This window comes from Agelaius tricolor, unplaced genomic scaffold (assembly GCF_023055355.1).
Source record: "Agelaius tricolor isolate 1412-34295 unplaced genomic scaffold, bAgeTri1.0.p SCAF_18, whole genome shotgun sequence".
Taxonomy (NCBI): Eukaryota; Metazoa; Chordata; class Aves; order Passeriformes; family Icteridae; genus Agelaius; species Agelaius tricolor.
In genome coordinates, this window is record NW_027269278.1 from 2,816,284 (window position 1) to 2,833,207 (window position 16,924).

The 16,924-nt window shown below is 56.4% G+C and overlaps 3 protein-coding genes across 3 annotated transcripts; all 3 read right to left on the reverse strand.

Annotated features, from left to right (window-relative positions):
* Positions 1-1,361: 1,361 nt before the first annotated feature.
* LOC139597948 (protocadherin gamma-B5-like) lies at positions 1,362-3,866 on the reverse strand. Its single transcript, XM_071443773.1, has one exon. It carries the CDS (start codon positions 3,864-3,866, stop codon positions 1,362-1,364), a length of 2,505 nt encoding a protein of 834 aa, XP_071299874.1.
* Positions 3,867-3,955: 89 nt separating this feature from the next.
* Positions 3,956-12,997, reverse strand: LOC139597949 (protocadherin gamma-A10-like). Its single transcript, XM_071443774.1, has 2 exons — positions 9,661-12,997; positions 3,956-4,240 (listed from the first exon to the last, which is right to left on the reverse strand). Exons 1-2 carry the CDS (start codon positions 12,115-12,117, stop codon positions 3,956-3,958), a joined length of 2,742 nt encoding a protein of 913 aa, XP_071299875.1. The 5' UTR covers positions 12,118-12,997.
* A 1,096-nt stretch (positions 12,998-14,093) lies between these two features.
* Positions 14,094-16,851, reverse strand: LOC139597950 (protocadherin gamma-B5-like). The gene has a single exon (XM_071443775.1). It carries the CDS (start codon positions 16,596-16,598, stop codon positions 14,094-14,096), a length of 2,505 nt encoding a protein of 834 aa, XP_071299876.1. The 5' UTR covers positions 16,599-16,851.
* Between the last annotated feature and the right edge of the window lie 73 nt (positions 16,852-16,924).

Sequence of the window (16,924 nt, forward strand, 5' to 3'; positions counted from 1 at the left end):
GTAACTCATCACTTACTAGTGTAAATTTAAAAAATATTTTTTGTATTTTACCCTGGAGCTTATTGTTACTCTTATCCTTTTTTTTTCAAAAACATATTGAACAACAGCCTCCCATACAGATAACGGGAAAATATCATATCCCAAACACACAGATCTATCAGGTTCTTTAACACAAGTGAGACGAGAGCAATTGCATGCTTCTTGAAATATGAGAGCTAATTGTAACAGGACTGAATTACAAGTACAAATAAAGATGCAGCTAAAACTCTCAAAGGAAATTTCCTGAACATAAAATATTTGTCATCCCTTCCTAAGATACACCTACTGTTTCTTTAGTTTATTCACATTAAATTCATTCAAGTCATTCAATGTTTCCTTTTTTTCTGAAATCCACGTGTAAGTAGTTCGTTAGTAAACCATTCATCTAAAACCCTCCTCTGCCAATCTCCCTGATATGGGATCCCTTCGTATCTCATATGTCTGCCCTACCAAACAGAATTGCAAAAGTTTGCTGTTCTCGATATATTTGAGATATACTAAAAGCCCCAACATCGTTTTGAGAAGAGGATAGAAAAATAACAATCTCTAAACAGAAATCTTTCAGCATTCTCACCAGTGTACGGAATCAAAAAGTTGCAGAGCAAAAGAGAGTGAACTGCCAGCCAGGATGCATAAACGAAGCCATCTAGCCTCACTACTGCATTCCCCCCAAAACCGGTGACAAACTCTTTTTCACTCATAATGGAACTTTCCCCGTTCGTTTCCTTTCTAAATCTAACCGGGACAAAACAAAGTTGAACGAACGTGTAAAGCTATACACGAGTTCCAAGCACACCCATTCTGAACAAATCTGTCAGGAAGGATAAAAGCTCCAACACCAGGGGAGAGGGATCTCGGTTTTTTGCTCGACTCCATCCTTCAGAACCAAACGTTCTCCTTCCACAGAATACAAAACTGCTTTCAATGTTACTAACACATTCTAATTTAGCGAGCTCGAGTGTTGAAGACAAAATCTCGTGGCGGAACCTGAACCTGTGACCAAGGAAGAACCAAGGGCTCCGTGCTTGCTATGACAGGGAGGTAGCCCGTTCCTTACCTCAGTCCATCACGGAGACAGGACTGTGCAACTCACATAAACACAACTCCGGGAAACAAAGAGAAACACTGAAAAGTGCTACTACTAGCCGAAAGAAGAGCTACAGTCAGAGCCTGTCATCTAAAGCTGCTACCGAGAAAAAAATTACAAATTTCCGCTGCTACATGAGATGACAGATGACGAATACCCACTGACACCAGACAAAAAAAAAAACACGTGGGGAAAAAAAGATGACGTTTCGGGAAATTCTAAAAAAAGAAGAAGCTCAGGCTTTACAGACCTGCGGTGCGTCGGGTTCGGCCAGTGGCTGTCCCGTCACGGCAGTACTGCTCAGGCTCGGCTTGTCGCAGGAATCGCCGCCCAGAAGCTCCTCCGCCGACAGGATGGGCACCGGCGGCGGCGGCGACGGCCAAGCGGCCTCGGGCAGGGCGCGGGCGGGCGGCGGCACGCACAGGTTGTAGGAGTAGGGCAAGGTGCCCTCGCAGAAGTCGGCCGGGAAGGCGGCGCCGGCCAGCGAGAAGCGCTGCGCGCCCAGGCAGCGCAGCACGGCGGGCGGCCCGGCCCGGCGCAGCCGCGCCAGCACGGCCAGCGCCACGCTCAGCACCAAGAGCGCCGAGAGCAGCGCCAGCGCCAGCACCAGGTAGAACTGCAGCTCGGCCGCCGCCGCCGCCTCGGCGCCCGCCGGCCGCTCGCTCAGCTCCGGCAGCGCCTCCTGCAAGCTCTCGGCCAGCACCACGTGCAGCGTGGCCGTGGCCGACAGCGCCGGCTGCCCGTGGTCCTTCACCACGGCCACCAGCCGCTGCTTGGCCGCGTCCCGCTCGCCCACGGCGCGCGCCGTGCGCACCTCGCCGCTGTGCAGCCCCACGCGGAACAGCGCCGGCTCCGACGCCTGCACCAGCTCGTAGGACAGCCACGCGTTGCGCCCCGCGTCCGCGTCCACCGCCACCACCTTGGCCACCAGGTAGCCGGCCTCGGCCGAGCGCGGAACCACCTCGAAAGGCGCCGCCGCCGCTGCCCCTCCCGGAGCCTCTCCCGCCGCCGCCGCCGCCGCGGGCCAGAGCACCCTGGGCGCGTTGTCGTTGCGGTCCAGCACGAAGACGCGCACCGTGGCCGTGGAGCTGCGCGCCGGCGAGCCGCCGTCCTGCGCCCGCACGGCCACCGTGAACTCGCGGCACTGCTCGTAGTCCAAGGAGCGCTGCGCGTACAGCGCGCCGCTCCGCGCCTCCACCGACACCAGCGGCGCCGCGCCCGCCGCGCCCGCGCTGCCGCCCGCCAGCCAGTAGCTCACGCGCCCGTTGGCGCCCGCGTCCGCGTCCCGCGCCTGCACGCGCAGCACCAGCGCGCCCGCCGCGTTGTTCTCCGCCACGTACGCGCTGTACGCCGCCTCCTCGAACACCGGCGCGTTGTCGTTCACGTCCGACACCTCCAGCACCAGCTCCCTGCTGCTCCACAGCGCCGGCCTGCCCCGGTCCCGGGCCACCACCGTCACGCGCTGCTCCGACGCCTGCTCGCGGTCCAGCGCGCCCGATGTCACCACCTTGTACGAGCCGCCCGACGACGCCACGATCGACAGCGGCGCCTCTCCCGACAGCGAGCACGACACCTCACCGTTCTCGCCGGAGTCTGGGTCGTTTACATTCAGCAGGGCTACCACCGTGCCGACTGGCGAGTCTTCAGGCACTGGGCTCGACAGTGACAGAATCGTGATCTCGGGTGCGTTGTCGTTCTCGTCTATGACGTCTATTTGCACCTTGCAGTGTGATACCAAACCCCCACCATCCCTCGCCTGCAGGCCGAATGTGTATTTACTCTTCTCCTCGAAATCGAGGGGACCCACTGTCCTGACCTCCCCAGTTTCCCTATCGACAGCAAACAATGCACGGATAGCGTCAGGGACGTTGGCAAACGAGTAGGACACCTGCCCGTTGGTGCCCGCGTCTGCATCCGTCGCCTGTACCTGAAGTACCAGTGACCCCGCTGGCAAATTCTCTGACACTCCCGCTTCGTAGAGGCTTTTGCTAAATACGGGCGGGTTGTCGTTGGCGTCTGTCACGTTGATAAGAACTTGGACAGTCCCAGACCTCGCGGGGTCCCCGCCATCGACCGCCATCAACACGAGATCAAAAGAGCTCTGCTTCTCCCGGTCCAACGCTCTCTCCAGCACCAATTCTGGCTGCGTGCTTCCGTCGGGATTCTCCTTTAAGGCTAGAGAGAAGGACGGGTTGCTGGTGAGCTGGTAAGTCATCTGGGAGTTACTTCCTGCGTCCGCATCTCGAGCCGTCTCCAAAGGAAAACTAGCACCGGCAAGAGTCCATTCATCAATTTCGAGATCCAGAACAGCCTTGCTGAAGGTCGGGGAATTGTCATTCACATCCTCGATCGCTACTTCGACGTGGAAAATGTTCAGTGGGTTGTGCACCAGCACCTCGAAGCTGACGGAGCAGGTCGCCGACTCGCCGCACATCTCCTCCCGGTCCAGCCTCTCGTTCACATACAGGTTCCCGTTCTCCTCATTCACAGTGAAGTATTTCAGCTGCTTCTTGCCGGCAGACGCCACCTGCAGCTTGCGCGCCGGCAGCTCGTCCGCGCTGAGCCCCAGGTCCCGCGCCAGCGGCCCCACGAGCGAGCCTCTGCCCAGCTCCTCGGGGATGGCGTAGCGGAGCCGCTCGCCCGCCGCCCGGCACCTCACGCACAGCAGCAGCAGCAGCGCGGCCAGCAGCGCTCGCCCGCCGCCCGGCCCGCGCCTCTGCCGCCTCTGCCTCACCGCCATTCTCTGCCCACTGCGCTCGCCGCGCTCCTGCCGACTGCCGCTGCCCTGCCTCCCTTCCAGCCGCTCTCGCCGCCCAAAACAGACACCGCTCAAACACACCCAGCTCGCCGCGCCGCCTCTCGCCGCCTCTCGCCGCCGCTGCTGCTGCTGGCGGTGCCGCTGCCGCTGTGGCCGGCGCCGGCCGAGCGAGCAGCCTGCGGGGGCAGGACGCTGCGGCGGCGGCGGCGGCGGCGGCTCCAGCGCCGCTCGGCGCCGGCCAACAGCGACACCCGGAGGCGCCGCCGCGACACCGCAGCCGCCGCATGCCCGCGCTCAACGGGGCCCGGCTTTGGCCGGGGCTCAGCGCCTGCACCGGCCCCGGGGGCTCTCCCCGACTGCAAACACCCACAGCAGCAGCTCTGCCTTAATTCCACTCCAAGCCCTTTCTATCTGACATGTGCTGGCCGGTGCTTTCAGGGTATTCTTTTCAGTCACATTGAACAGTCAGAAAGAAACATTCATTGCAGGGCAGTAAAGAATGGAATTCAGCTTCTCGTAATAGAATCACGTTTCATTTATACCAGCATTAACCTATAATATAGGGAGACATCCAGAGCTTTTTCAAACTTGTCTTGAATTCTTCTTTTACTGTCTGGGATCAATTAGTTGGAGATATAGATCCACCTAAAGTAAAATAAGCATCCCCTATGACAAGGTAGGAGAATAACATTTACTCTTTTCTTTCTGATTCATAAAACTTGCTTCATCTGCATCTCAACATCTGAGTGCCTGACAACAGAAAGTGTAAAGCAACTCTGAGCCCCCTTGATAGGCAAGCAATCAATATTTTCAGTTTCCAATTTATACTTTTCTCTAAAGGCCATATAATCCACAGCTCAGACACCAGCAGGAACACTTCCTGATAGACTTGGATGTTGGAGGCACATCCAAAATTTCTCGGGGCAATATCTTCCTTTTTGACACAACTCACACTGAAAAGCTTTCTCCTAATCAAAAACACCTTTCTTTTAGTGGAAAACAACAACATGGTATACAATGAACCCTAGACCTCATAAAAAGCGCTTGCCCCATCTTTCCTAACAACGGTTTATAAAAAAATTCAAAAGTCAACACAGACCTATCATTTCTCTGTGTTGGAAGACACAAACTACTGCAGTTCTTCATCATAAAAGAAATGTTCCAACTCTCAGGCCACCTCCATCATCCTTCTGGGAACTCTGGCATGTCCAGTGAGATATTGGCCCAAGATCTGCATGCAGTCCATGCTCTCACAAAAAGAGTTCAGAGGGAGTGAAGGACCTCGCTCAACCTGCCAGGCAGAGAGCTTGTCATGCAGTGCAGGACACAATTCCAGCAGCAGGTGCCCATGGGCAGCTCATGTCCCACCTCATCACCCACCAATAACCCAAAGCACTTCTCTGCAAAGCTCTTCCCTATCCCCCACTCTCTCTTTCAACTGGGGATTGCCCCACCCCAGCTGCAGGACCTTGCACTTTGATCCATTCCATGATGGCTGCACGGGGCCACTTCTCCAGCCCATCCCTGGAGATCCACACCAGGCCACTGTGGGGTTTTGCTTGTGGCCATCTCCTCACTGCTCAAATCTCTCATGAGATGATAATGCACTGCAGCCACACCCAGAAGGGAGCTACAATTGTCTGCTCACCACCATTATGATAAGGAACTGAAGGATTCTAGAGCACATAAATGATAATCATACTAAAAGATCAGCAGTCATCCAGCTGAGAATGGCTCATCACACCATTGGCTTAGGGGGAATCTCCTCCACACCTTTATCACATGCTCTGTTCCACAGAGAGGCAAAGTCTACTAAAGTCATATTTACATCTATTTCTCCCAACAGGAACAGAACACAAAGTCACTCTCATATCTCCTGCCTTCCACTCCAACTGCAACAAGAGCAGGGGACATTAACACACCATACATTGCTCAAAACAGATGGATTGTTGATAATAGAAAGTCTAGCCACACACGGAGTAAATCAAGGGAAAACAAAATGAAACAAAAAAAAAACTCTACAAAAAACAACAACAACAGCAACAAGAAGACCTGCAGAAAACCCCAAAACATGAATCAGATAAGGATAGGAAGCACTATTGAATAACAAGTAGTCATTGATGCTCACTGTGAAGTCTTCCAGGCCTTGTTTGCAGGCTTTAAAATTCACACCTGAGAGCACCTGGAAGTTACTGAGGTCTCAAGGGGCAAGTGTGGCTCTCAAGACTCACACAGCACAGCAGGATAGGGGGGTTCATTTGAACAATGAGTCCTCTCCTCAGCAACTCTTTCTATTGCATGGCCTGCTCACCTGGCACAGGTAGGAAACCACCACTTTAAACAACTTCTCATTGGCCTCTTTCTCAAGGTAAATCTTCTACAAATCACAACAGATTCTCTTATTGCTTCTGCTTCCTATTCCCCACACACACTCTTTAGTTCTAAGTGGCTGAAAAAAGGACATCCTGAAAAACATCAGTCACTGTTTCATATTTCAAAGTAATGACCAGAACTGGGGAAATGAGCTGCAACCTTCCTGGAAACAAAGGCATGAATGAAAGTGTAATTATAATTCTGAAGAAACTCCATATCACAATGTGGCCTAGAGATAGAGATGATGGAGGTTTTACACAGGATTAATTGCCTCTTCCAGCCAACAATCATGGTTCTACATGAACAGTTACTGTGCAAAATGTTATTGTTAGAAGACTGTAATTATCTTTCATGACAGAGACACCAGGATCAGAATAGCAAGGGCACTGCCTTTGGCACCAAGCATGAAATCAAACCATTTCTCTGCCAAACCCACACTGAGTCCCCCATTTGCCTGGCACAGAACTGAGCTCTCACCCTCCTCACTCTGCATTCACAGCCTTCAGTTTCACCATCAATGCAAACCAAAATTTTGGTTCCACTTTGGCCACAGAGAAAGCAACAGCTTGGGGAAACATCCATTCATGAAGTTGTATTTCTTGAATGACATATGCAAGGTCAGGCTGGCTGGGGCTCTGAGCCACCTGCTCTGGTGGAAGATGTCCCTGCCCATGACACAGGACCTGGAACAAGAGGATCCTTAAGGTGCTTTGCAACACAAACCTTTCTATGATTCTGTGTGTCTAGGATAAGATGATTACAAGTACAGCTTCAAGGGATGGATGAGAGACACTCTCCCCACTGGATAATTATATTTTGGAGTTTGCAGGATTTCCAGGCAAAATGAGGATCAACTTTACTCCTTGACACAAATACAAGCACACCAACAAAAAAACAACCCAACCCAATTATCCAAAGAAACCTTAATCAACCCAGTTAGGAATGGGAAACACCAGAAGAGTATCAATCATGGCCTCACATTGCAGATTGGCTCAACTGCAGGATATACACAACCCAGGAAACTGAACTGGAACCAATACACAGGGGCCTCACTCAGGAGTCACTCCACAGGCCCCACACTGTCATTGCCTTGGACACAAAGAGAAAGGAAAAGCTTGGAACCACAGCTGGGGGCATCATCTAAATACCAGGACAAACAGAGCTGGACACAATTCATTCATTCATTTTGAACTGTATCACACTGAACTCCAGCACCAGCCCTGTCTCTGCACACACAGACTTCTTCTCTCTGCCAAAACATTACATGACAGCAAATTTTCCATACAGACATCATTAGAAGAAAAGTTGTGTGCACAGCTTCTCAGAGCACAAACATCACAACTAACATTATTCTGCTCCTCCATATTACTTCAACAAGTGGGAAATGTCATACAGGCCACAAATTATTTCCAGCTCTGCCAAAGACCCACACATCCAAGTATCACCTCAAAGGCAACATCACCATTCTTCAGCACATGAACTCCTCAAAGCATGTGTGACTACCACTCTTGATGCAAAGGGATATGGAACCCAAACTAGGCCACGTCAGTCCAAACCACACAAGTGAAAATCATAAGACTCCTCCTGACTAATTTCCAGAAGACCAGCAATAGCCCTTGGGATCAACAAAACACCTGCCATGTCTCCACCAGGACCTCCTCACACACCACAAAAGCAACAGTCCCACGTAAACCTGTCACAGCTCCCATGGATTGCAGAGACCTTCAGAATTTAGAGAGGCTTCATCAAAAGGAAAGTTCCTCAACTGTATCTCCTTACTACTGATAATATTCGACATCTCACCCTAGCCATGGGACAAGAAAAAGCATTAATTAAAGAGATATTCTCAAGAAACATCTCTAAGGAAGTCTCTCTCTTTTCACCTATAAACATGAAAGAACCATCTTCAGATGATCAGAAGAATGAGACAGAAAGTTAACATCTGCAGAACTGAAGAGTTCCCAACACTCTTCTGGGTTATATAAGTCAAAGTAGACGATTGATGTTGTTGTATATAAGCACTGAATACACAGCTCGCAATTCCCATACCCCATCTGTCAAAAGTACAAAATTAAGCTGTGAAGTGACACCATTATGATGACGCTGAAATACTCAGCAAGATCCTTCCAGAGTTCTTCTCCAGGCAGCTGGAATACAGATCTTCTAGACAATTACTTGGGGAAGAAAAACCTCACATTGCTTCATCCCTGAAGTAGGAACTGGAAAGGGAATGGAGGAAAACAATCCATTGAGTCTTTCAGCAGACATTCACACACAGCTCACAGCACTCAGATTCCCAACCCTTCACACCATCCATGGTGTCCTTTCACCCATATACCTTACAAACATGGGACAGTGGAGGCCCAGTTCCCCAGACCATTGCTCTTCCCAGCACCAATTGCACACAGCTCTCTGTACATCTCTGTGCTGTGCAAGCTACATTTGCTGCTCACTGCAGTTCTGGGAAGAGACTTCATAGGTCTCTCAGAGCAGCCTTCCAAGAGACACTGACACAGTGAATATCTGCTCACAGGGAATTATGCCCACCTTGTATCTCCCACTGCACCTTGAATCTCTCCTTCCCATCCAGGCAATTCTCTTGCCATGCTAAATATTTTATAACTAAAGCTCATCCAGCTCCATCTGACATAGCCCTACCTGGAAAAACAAGACAAAACAAAGCAGTTCTGCCATTTCCTCCTGAATTTCATGCTCCACATGCAGCCACACACAGGTTTTTCAAAGAATCAAAACTTCAAAAGGATCTTTCGTCTTCAAAACAGGTAGACAGACAGCACCAAAGACCATTTGTTGCCTGGTCCAATCCCCTCTTCCCAAAAAAGACCAAAGCGTGAATGACACAAATACTTCCTGCTGACCTTCATTATGTATCATGGAGAACAAGAAAGGCCGAGAAGAACATGCAAAGAGGTTCAACACAAATCCATCAGCTTTGTGTTCAAGACACATTCAAAATATTCATGCACGTGTCTTCCCAATGCTCTTGGGAAGACACGTGAACCTCCCAAAAAGCTGAATTTCTTAGCAATGAGATCCATCCCATCAGGAGAGCCAATGCTATCAAGAACACAGATTCTACACAGCACAGCTGATATAGGAGAACAATACCTGGAACGTAATCAATACCCAAACATTCGACCTAAGCAAGAGCCTGCCAGCAGCAGCCTTTTCCCTCTTCCTTCTTCACGAACTGGAAGGCTGAGGACCCAACCCAAGTTTACATACCGACACCAATGGACCCCAGCCGTCAAACTTTCATCGAAGGAAACTTTACCATGCTTCTAGACAAACTTTCCTAGGCAAGCCAAAGAACACGGCGGGGAAAGGGCAGGGCTGCATCGCAAGAAAGGGTCGCGGAGAAAATCTGACCAGAGGAACTCACCGAGGAAGGGGCGGAGTCCGAGGGGAGGGCGCCGGCCGGGTCCCCGTCCCCGAGCAGCGGCGCGGGCTCGTCGGGCGGCGGCCGGGCCGGGAGGGTGTCGCAGCAGCTGGCGGCCGAGAAGCGCAGGTGGCTCTTGCGCGAGTCGGCCGTGAGCGACACGTCGTGCGAGTAGGACTGCAGGAAGGCGCGCACGCCGTCGATGCCCACGAAGTGCGAGACGGGCACGCCGCGCAAGGCGCCGCTGTCCGGCGGCAGCAGCTGCTGGCGGTGGCAGCGGCGCAGGCGCAGCGCCAGCAGCAGCAGCAGGAAGGCCACGAAGAGGCACGAGACGGCGGCCACGGCCAGCACGAGCCAGCGCGTCAGGCTGGCGGCCGGCTCGCCCGGCGCCGCCGCCTCGTGGGCCGCGCTGCCCAGCTCGGCCAGCAGCTCGGCCACGCTCTCGGCCAGCACCACGCTCAGCGTGGCCGTGGCCGACAGCGCCGGCCGCCCGTGGTCCCGCACCAGCACCAGCAGCACGTGGCGCGCCGCGTCGCGGGCCAGCGGCGAGCGCGCCGTGCGCACCTCGCCGCTGTGCAGCCCCACGCGGAACAGCCCCGGCTCCGTGGCCTTGGCCAGCTCGTAGGACAGCCACGCGTTCTGCCCCGCGTCCGCGTCCACCGCCACCACCTTGGCCACCAGCGCGCCGGCCTCGGCCCAGCGCGGCGCCAGCTCCACGCCCGACCACGCCGCAGCAGCGCCCGAGCCCGCCGCTGCGGCCGGCGCCGGGTACAGCACCTGCGGCGCGTTGTCGTTCTCGTCCACGATCAGCAGCCGCACCGACACGTTGCTGCTCAGCGCCGGCGCGCCGCCGTCCTCCGCCCGCACGCACAGCTGCAGCTCGCGCAGCTGCTCGTAGTCCAAGGAGCGCAGCGCGTACAGCGCGCCCGTCTCCGCCTGCACCGACACGTACGACGACAGCGGCGCGCCCCGCACCCGCCCCTCCGCCAGCCGGTAGCGCACGCGCGCGTTCTGCCCCCAGTCCGCGTCCGTGGCGCGCACCGTCAGCACCAGCGCGCCCGCCGCGTTGTTCTCCGCCAGCCGCGCGCTGTAGCGCTCCTCCAAGAACACCGGCGCGTTGTCGTTCACGTCCAGCACCCGCAGCGCCAGCACCGCGCTGCTCTGCAGCGCCGGCGACCCGCCGTCGGCCGCCCGCACCGTCACGTTGTACTCCGACACCTGCTCCCGGTCCAGCTCTCTCGCCGTCACCACGCTGTAGTAGCTGCCGTGAGCGCTCTGCAGCCGGAAAGGAACGTCCTTGTCGATCGAGCAGTGCACCTCGCCGTTGGCCGCCGAGTCTCGATCCTGGACATGCAACAGGGCCACCACGGTCCCCGTCGGGGCGTCTTCGGAAATCTCGCTCAGTGCTGATCGTACCGAAATCTTGGGCGCATTGTCGTTGACGTCTGTAACTGTAATAATAACGTTCGCAGTGTCAAAAAGCTCTCCCCCGTCATGCGCCTGAACCTCAAGTTCATGGGAGGAGATTTCCTCGAAATCCAAATAATTTTTCACTGTTACCTTTCCTGACTCAGAGTCCAGGTCAAAAAGTTCCGACGCCCGGTCTGAAATTTTATGGAAGCTGTATTTCACCTGCCCGTTCAGCCCCTCGTCGGCGTCCGTGGCCGTGACGGTGACGAGGACATAGCCCACGGGCACGTCCTCGGGCACACGCACCGTGTACTCCGCCTGGCTGAACACGGGCGCGTTGTCGTTCGCGTCCACCACGGTCACGCGGATCCGAGCCGTGCCCGTCCGTGCCGGATCGCCGCCGTCGCTCGCCCTCAGCACCAGCTCGTGAAACGCCGCCGCCTCCCGGTCCAGCGCCTTGGCCAGCACCAGCTCGGGACGCTGATCGCCGCCGGGGCCCGCCTGCACGGCCAGTGAGAAGTGCTCGTCACCGCTCAGCTCGTAGCTCTGCAGCGAATTCCGGCCAGAATCTGGATCTTGTGCTTCTCGGAGGGGAAACCGCGACCCTGGGGCTGTCATCTCACTCACTCTTAATTCTTTTTCCGTCTCTCGGAAAATGGGCTCGTTATCATTAATGTCCGTGATCTCCACTTCCATTTCATAGAACTTCATTTCCCCCTCCACTATCAGCTCACAGCGCAGCACGCATTGCTGCACACTCTCGCACAGCTGCTCTCTGTCGATCCTCTCTGCCGTCACTAAATGTCCCGTCTTCCCGTGCAAAGCGAAATACTGTGTCCTACCTTCGGAGACCACTTGGACGCCGCGATCTCGGATCTCCGGCAGCTGCAGCCCCAGGTCCTTGGCCACGTCGCCCACGAACGAGCCCTTGGGCATCTCCTCGGGCACCGAGTAGCGCAGCTGCCCCCACACCGCCTCCCACGCCGCCAGCAGCACGGCCCAGAGCAGAGCTCGCTGCCGCCGGCCCCAGCGCCTCCCCGCCGCGCACATCTCGCCCGCGGAACCGCCGGCACCGCAGCACCGCCGATCCAATCCCGCTGCCACTCAATGCTCGCACCTCCTGCACCGTGCGCAGCTGACGCTGCCTCCGCCTGGCTCCACAATGGACCAGCACCGCGGGGACGATCGGGGACCGCACGTTCGGACACGGAGCGAACAACCGAGCGAGCCGATCCGCAGCGGGCGGGGCTGCCGGTAGCGCTCCGAGCTTCCTCTCGCTCCTCTCGGTCAACAGCGGCGCCCGCAGCCTCCTCCCGGCACTGCAGGCACCGAGCGCTGCCCAGCGCTGCCCGCCCTGCCTTGCTCCATACAGGCCACGGTCGCCACCGAGATGGCGCTTTTCGTCCAGCGCCGATCTCCTGCCTCCGCATTTCTCCAGCCCATCTCTGCTTTCATCCTCCAGGCTATCACCATCGGGAGGAAGGCAGAGGCATTCTGTGGCCGGCGTTCTTTAATCGCGCGGGAAACTCATTACTTTCTAATGTCATTATACGTAAGTTAAAATAGATATTTTGCCCTGTAGCTTATTCTTAAGCTTATCGTTTTTGTTCAGAAGCACCTTCAACAACAGCCTCCCATACAGAAAACGGGAAGATAGCATATCCCGAAGAAACAAAGCTATCCGGGTTATTAACACAAGTGGGACGAGAGCAATTGCATACTTCTTGAAGTCAGGGAGCTTATTGTTACAGAATTCAATTATGGGTACAAATAAAAATGCAGCTGAAACTCTCAAAGTAAAGTTTCAGGACTTTAAATATTTGACATCCTTTCCTAGGGGATGAGCCTAGTGTTTCCTTAGTTTATACAGATTTACGTTTAATCGAATCATTGTAGTTTTCCTTTTTTCAGAAATCAATGTCTGAAGCACTAAAGCTCGTGAGTAAAATATTCGTCTAAGTATCTCTAAATGACGTTCTTGGCTATGTGTTTAAGAAAATAATTATGGGACCGTAGAATAAAAGTACAACACGTGAAACTGTGCTGACCACTAATCAATGTGCAAATGGGCTTGATTAAACTGCCTAAACCCTCCTCTGGCCAATCTCCCTCATATGGGATCCCTTCATTTCTCAGATGGTTATCCTAATAAACAGAATTGCAAAGTTTTTCTGTTCCCGATATATTTGAGATTCATAACACCCCCAACATCGTTGTGAGATAGAAAAATAACAATCTCTGAAACAGAAATCTTTCAGCACTCTCACCAGTGTACGAAATAAAGATCATGAAGAGCAAAACAGAGAGAACTGCCAGCCAGGACGCATAAACGAAGCCATCTGGCCTCACTACTGCATTCCTGTCAAAACGGGTGACAATCTCTTCCTTAACTCAGAAGAAAGACTGAAAGGAACTTTCCACATTCCTTTCCTTTCTAAATCGAACGGTGAAAAAAAAATATTAACGAATGGGTTTGGGTAATGCTATACACGACTTCCAAGCACACCCTTTCTGAACAATTCAGTCAGGAAAGAAATATCTCCAGCACCAGATGTCAGTGCTGTCTCTTTTTTTCCTCGACCCCGCCATGCAGAATCCGCCATTCTCGTTCCACAGAAAACGAACCTGCTTTCAATGTTGCTAATAGATTCTAATTTATGGATCTCAAGTGTTAAAGATAAAACCGTGAGCCTGAAGATGAACCAGAGACCAAGGAAGAATCAAGGGCTTCCTGCTCGCCATGAATGGGGGATAGCCCGTTCCTTAACTCAGTCCGTCACGGAGACAGGACTGTGCAACTCACATAAACACAACTCCGAGAAACAAGGAGAAACACTGAGAAACACCGCTACTAGCCGAAAGGAGAGCTATCATCAAAGCCTGTCAGCTGAAGCGCTTACCTAGGGAAAATTAAAAACTTACGCCGCTGCGTGGGGATACAGATGAAGAATTCCCACTGAAAGCACACCGAGAATACCCGGGGAAAAAAAGATGACGTTTTGGGAACTTGTAGAAACAGAAGAAGCTCAGGCTTTACTGACCTGCGATGCGTCGGGTTCGGCCAGTGGTTCTCCCGTCACGGCGGTGCTGTTCATGCTCGGCTTGTCGCAGGAATCGCCGCCCAGAAGCTCCTCCGCCGACAGGATGGGCACCGGCGGCGGCGGCGGCGGCCAAGCGGCCTCGGGCAGGGCGCGGGCGGGCGGCGGCACGCACAGGTTGTAGGAGTAGGGCAAGGTGCCCTCGCAGAAGTCGGCCGGGAAGGCGGCGCCGGCCAGCGAGAAGCGCTGCGCGCCCAGGCAGCGCAGCACGGCGGGCGGCCCGGCCCGGCGCAGCCGCGCCAGCACGGCCAGCGCCACGCTCAGCACCAAGAGCGCCGAGAGCAGCGCCAGCGCCAGCACCAGGTAGAACTGCAGCTCGGCCGCCGCCGCCGCCGCCGCCTCGGCGCCCGCCGGCCGCTCGCTCAGCTCCGGCAGCGCCTCCTGCAAGCTCTCGGCCAGCACCACGTGCAGCGTGGCCGTGGCCGACAGCGCCGGCTGCCCGTGGTCCTTCACCACGGCCACCAGCCGCTGCTTGGCCGCGTCCCGCTCGCCCACGGCGCGCGCCGTGCGCACCTCGCCGCTGTGCAGCCCCACGCGGAACAGCGCCGGCTCCGACGCCTGCACCAGCTCGTAGGACAGCCACGCGTTGCGCCCCGCGTCCGCGTCCACCGCCACCACCTTGGCCACCAGGTAGCCGGCCTCGGCCGAGCGCGGAACCACCTCGAAAGGCGCCGCCGCCGCCGCCCCTCCCGGACCCTCTCCCGCCGCCGCGGGCCAGAGCACCCTGGGCGCGTTGTCGTTGCGGTCCAGCACGAAGACGCGCACCGTGGCCGTGGAGCTGCGCGCCGGCGAGCCGCCGTCCTGCGCCCGCACGGCCACCGTGAACTCGCGGCACTGCTCGTAGTCCAAGGAGCGCTGCGCGTACAGCGCGCCGCTCCGCGCCTCCACCGACACCAGCGGCGCCGCGCCCGCCGCGCCCGCGCTGCCGCCCGCCAGCCAGTAGCTCACGCGCCCGTTGGCGCCCGCGTCCGCGTCCCGCGCCTGCACGCGCAGCACCAGCGCGCCCGCCGCGTTGTTCTCCGCCACGTACGCGCTGTACGCCGCCTCCTCGAACACCGGCGCGTTGTCGTTCACGTCCGACACCTCCAGCACCAGCTCCCTGCTGCTCCGCAGCGCCGGCCTGCCCCGGTCCCGGGCCACCACCGTCACGCGCTGCTCCGACGCCTGCTCGCGGTCCAGCGCGCCCGATGTCACCACCTTGTACGAGCCGCCCGACGACGCCACGATCGACAGCGGCGCCTCTCCCGACAGCGAGCACGACACCTCACCGTTCTCGCCGGAGTCTGGGTCGTTTACGTTCAGCAGGGCTACCACCGTGCCGACTGGCGAGTCTTCAGGCACTGGGCTCGACAGTGACAGAATCGTGATCACGGGTGCGTTGTCGTTCTCGTCTATGATGTCTATTTGCACCTTGCAGTGTGATACCAATCCCCCACCATCCCCCGCCTCCAGGCCGAATATGTATTTGCTCTTCTCCTCGAAATCGAGGGCACCCGCCGTCCTGACCTCCCCAGTTTCCCTATCGACAGCAAACATTGCACTGATAGCATCAGGGACGTTGCCAAAGGAGTAGGACACCTGCCCGTTGGTGCCTGCGTCTGCATCCGTCGCCTGAACCTGCAGTACCAGTGACCCCGCTGGCAAATTCTCTGACACTCGTGCTTCGTAGAGGCTTTTGCTAAATACGGGCGGGTTGTCGTTGGCATCTGTCACGTTGATAAGAACCTGGACAGTCCCAGACCTCGCGATGTCCCCGCCATCGACCGCCATCAACACGAGATCAAAAGAGTTCTGCTTCTCCCGGTCCAACGCTCTGTCCAGCACCAATTCTGGCTGCGTGCTTCCGTCGGGGCTCTCCTTTAAGGCTAGAGAGAAGGACGGGTTGCTGCTGAGCTGGTAAGTCAGCTGGGAGTTACTTCCCACATCAGCGTCTCGTGCCGTCTCCAAAGGAAACCGAGCACCGGGAAAAGTCCATTCACCAATTTCGAGACGCAGAACAGCCTTCCTGAAGGCCGGGGAATTGTCATTCACATCCTCGATCGCCACCTCGACGTGGAAAATGTTCAGCGGGTTGTGCACCAGCACCTCGAAGCTGACGGAGCAGGTCGCCGACTCGCCGCACATCTCCTCCCGGTCCAGCCTCTCGTTCACGTACAGGTTCCCGTTCTCCTCATTCACCGTGAAGTATTTCAGCTGCTTCTTGCCGGCAGACGCCACCTGCAGCTTGCGCGCCGGCAGCTCGTCCGCGCTGAGCCCCAGGTCCCGCGCCAGCGGCCCCACGAGCGAGCCTCTGCCCAGCTCCTCGGGGATGGCGTAGCGGAGCCGCTCGGCCGCCGCCCGGCACCACACGCACAGCAGCAGCAGCAGCAGCGCGGCCAGCAGCGCTCGCCCGCCGCCCGGCCCGCGCCTCTGCCGCCTCTGCCTCACCGCCATTCTCTGCCCACTGCGCTCGCCGCGCTCCTGCCGACTGCCGCTGCCCTGCCTCCCTTCCAGCCGCTCTCGCCGCCCAAAACAGACACCGCTCAAACACACCCAGCTCGCCGCGCCGCCTCTCGCCGCCTCTCGCCGCTGCTGCTGCCGGCGGTGCCGCTGCCGCTGTGGCCGGCGCCGGCCGAGCGAGCAGCCTGCGGGGGCAGGACGCTGCGGCAGCGGCGGCGGCGGCTCCAGCGCCGCTCGGCGCCGGCCAACAGCGACACCCGGAGGCGCCGCCGCGACACTGCAGCCGCCGCATGCCCGCGCTCAACGGGGCCCGGCTTTGG

Excerpts from the sequence above, each read along its gene's own strand:
- LOC139597948 (XM_071443773.1), bottom strand. The coding sequence starts at position 3,866 with ATGGCGGTGAGGCAGAGGCGGCAGAGGCGCGGGCCGGGCGGCGGGCGA.
- LOC139597950 (XM_071443775.1), bottom strand. The coding sequence starts at position 16,598 with ATGGCGGTGAGGCAGAGGCGGCAGAGGCGCGGGCCGGGCGGCGGGCGA.
- LOC139597949 (XM_071443774.1), bottom strand. The coding sequence starts at position 12,117 with ATGTGCGCGGCGGGGAGGCGCTGGGGCCGGCGGCAGCGAGCTCTGCTC. Across the intron at positions 4,241-9,660 it reads CGGACTCCGCCCCTTCCTCG|TCGGGGAGAGCCCCCGGGGC; the intron begins GTGAGTTCCTCT and ends GGGTGTTTGCAG.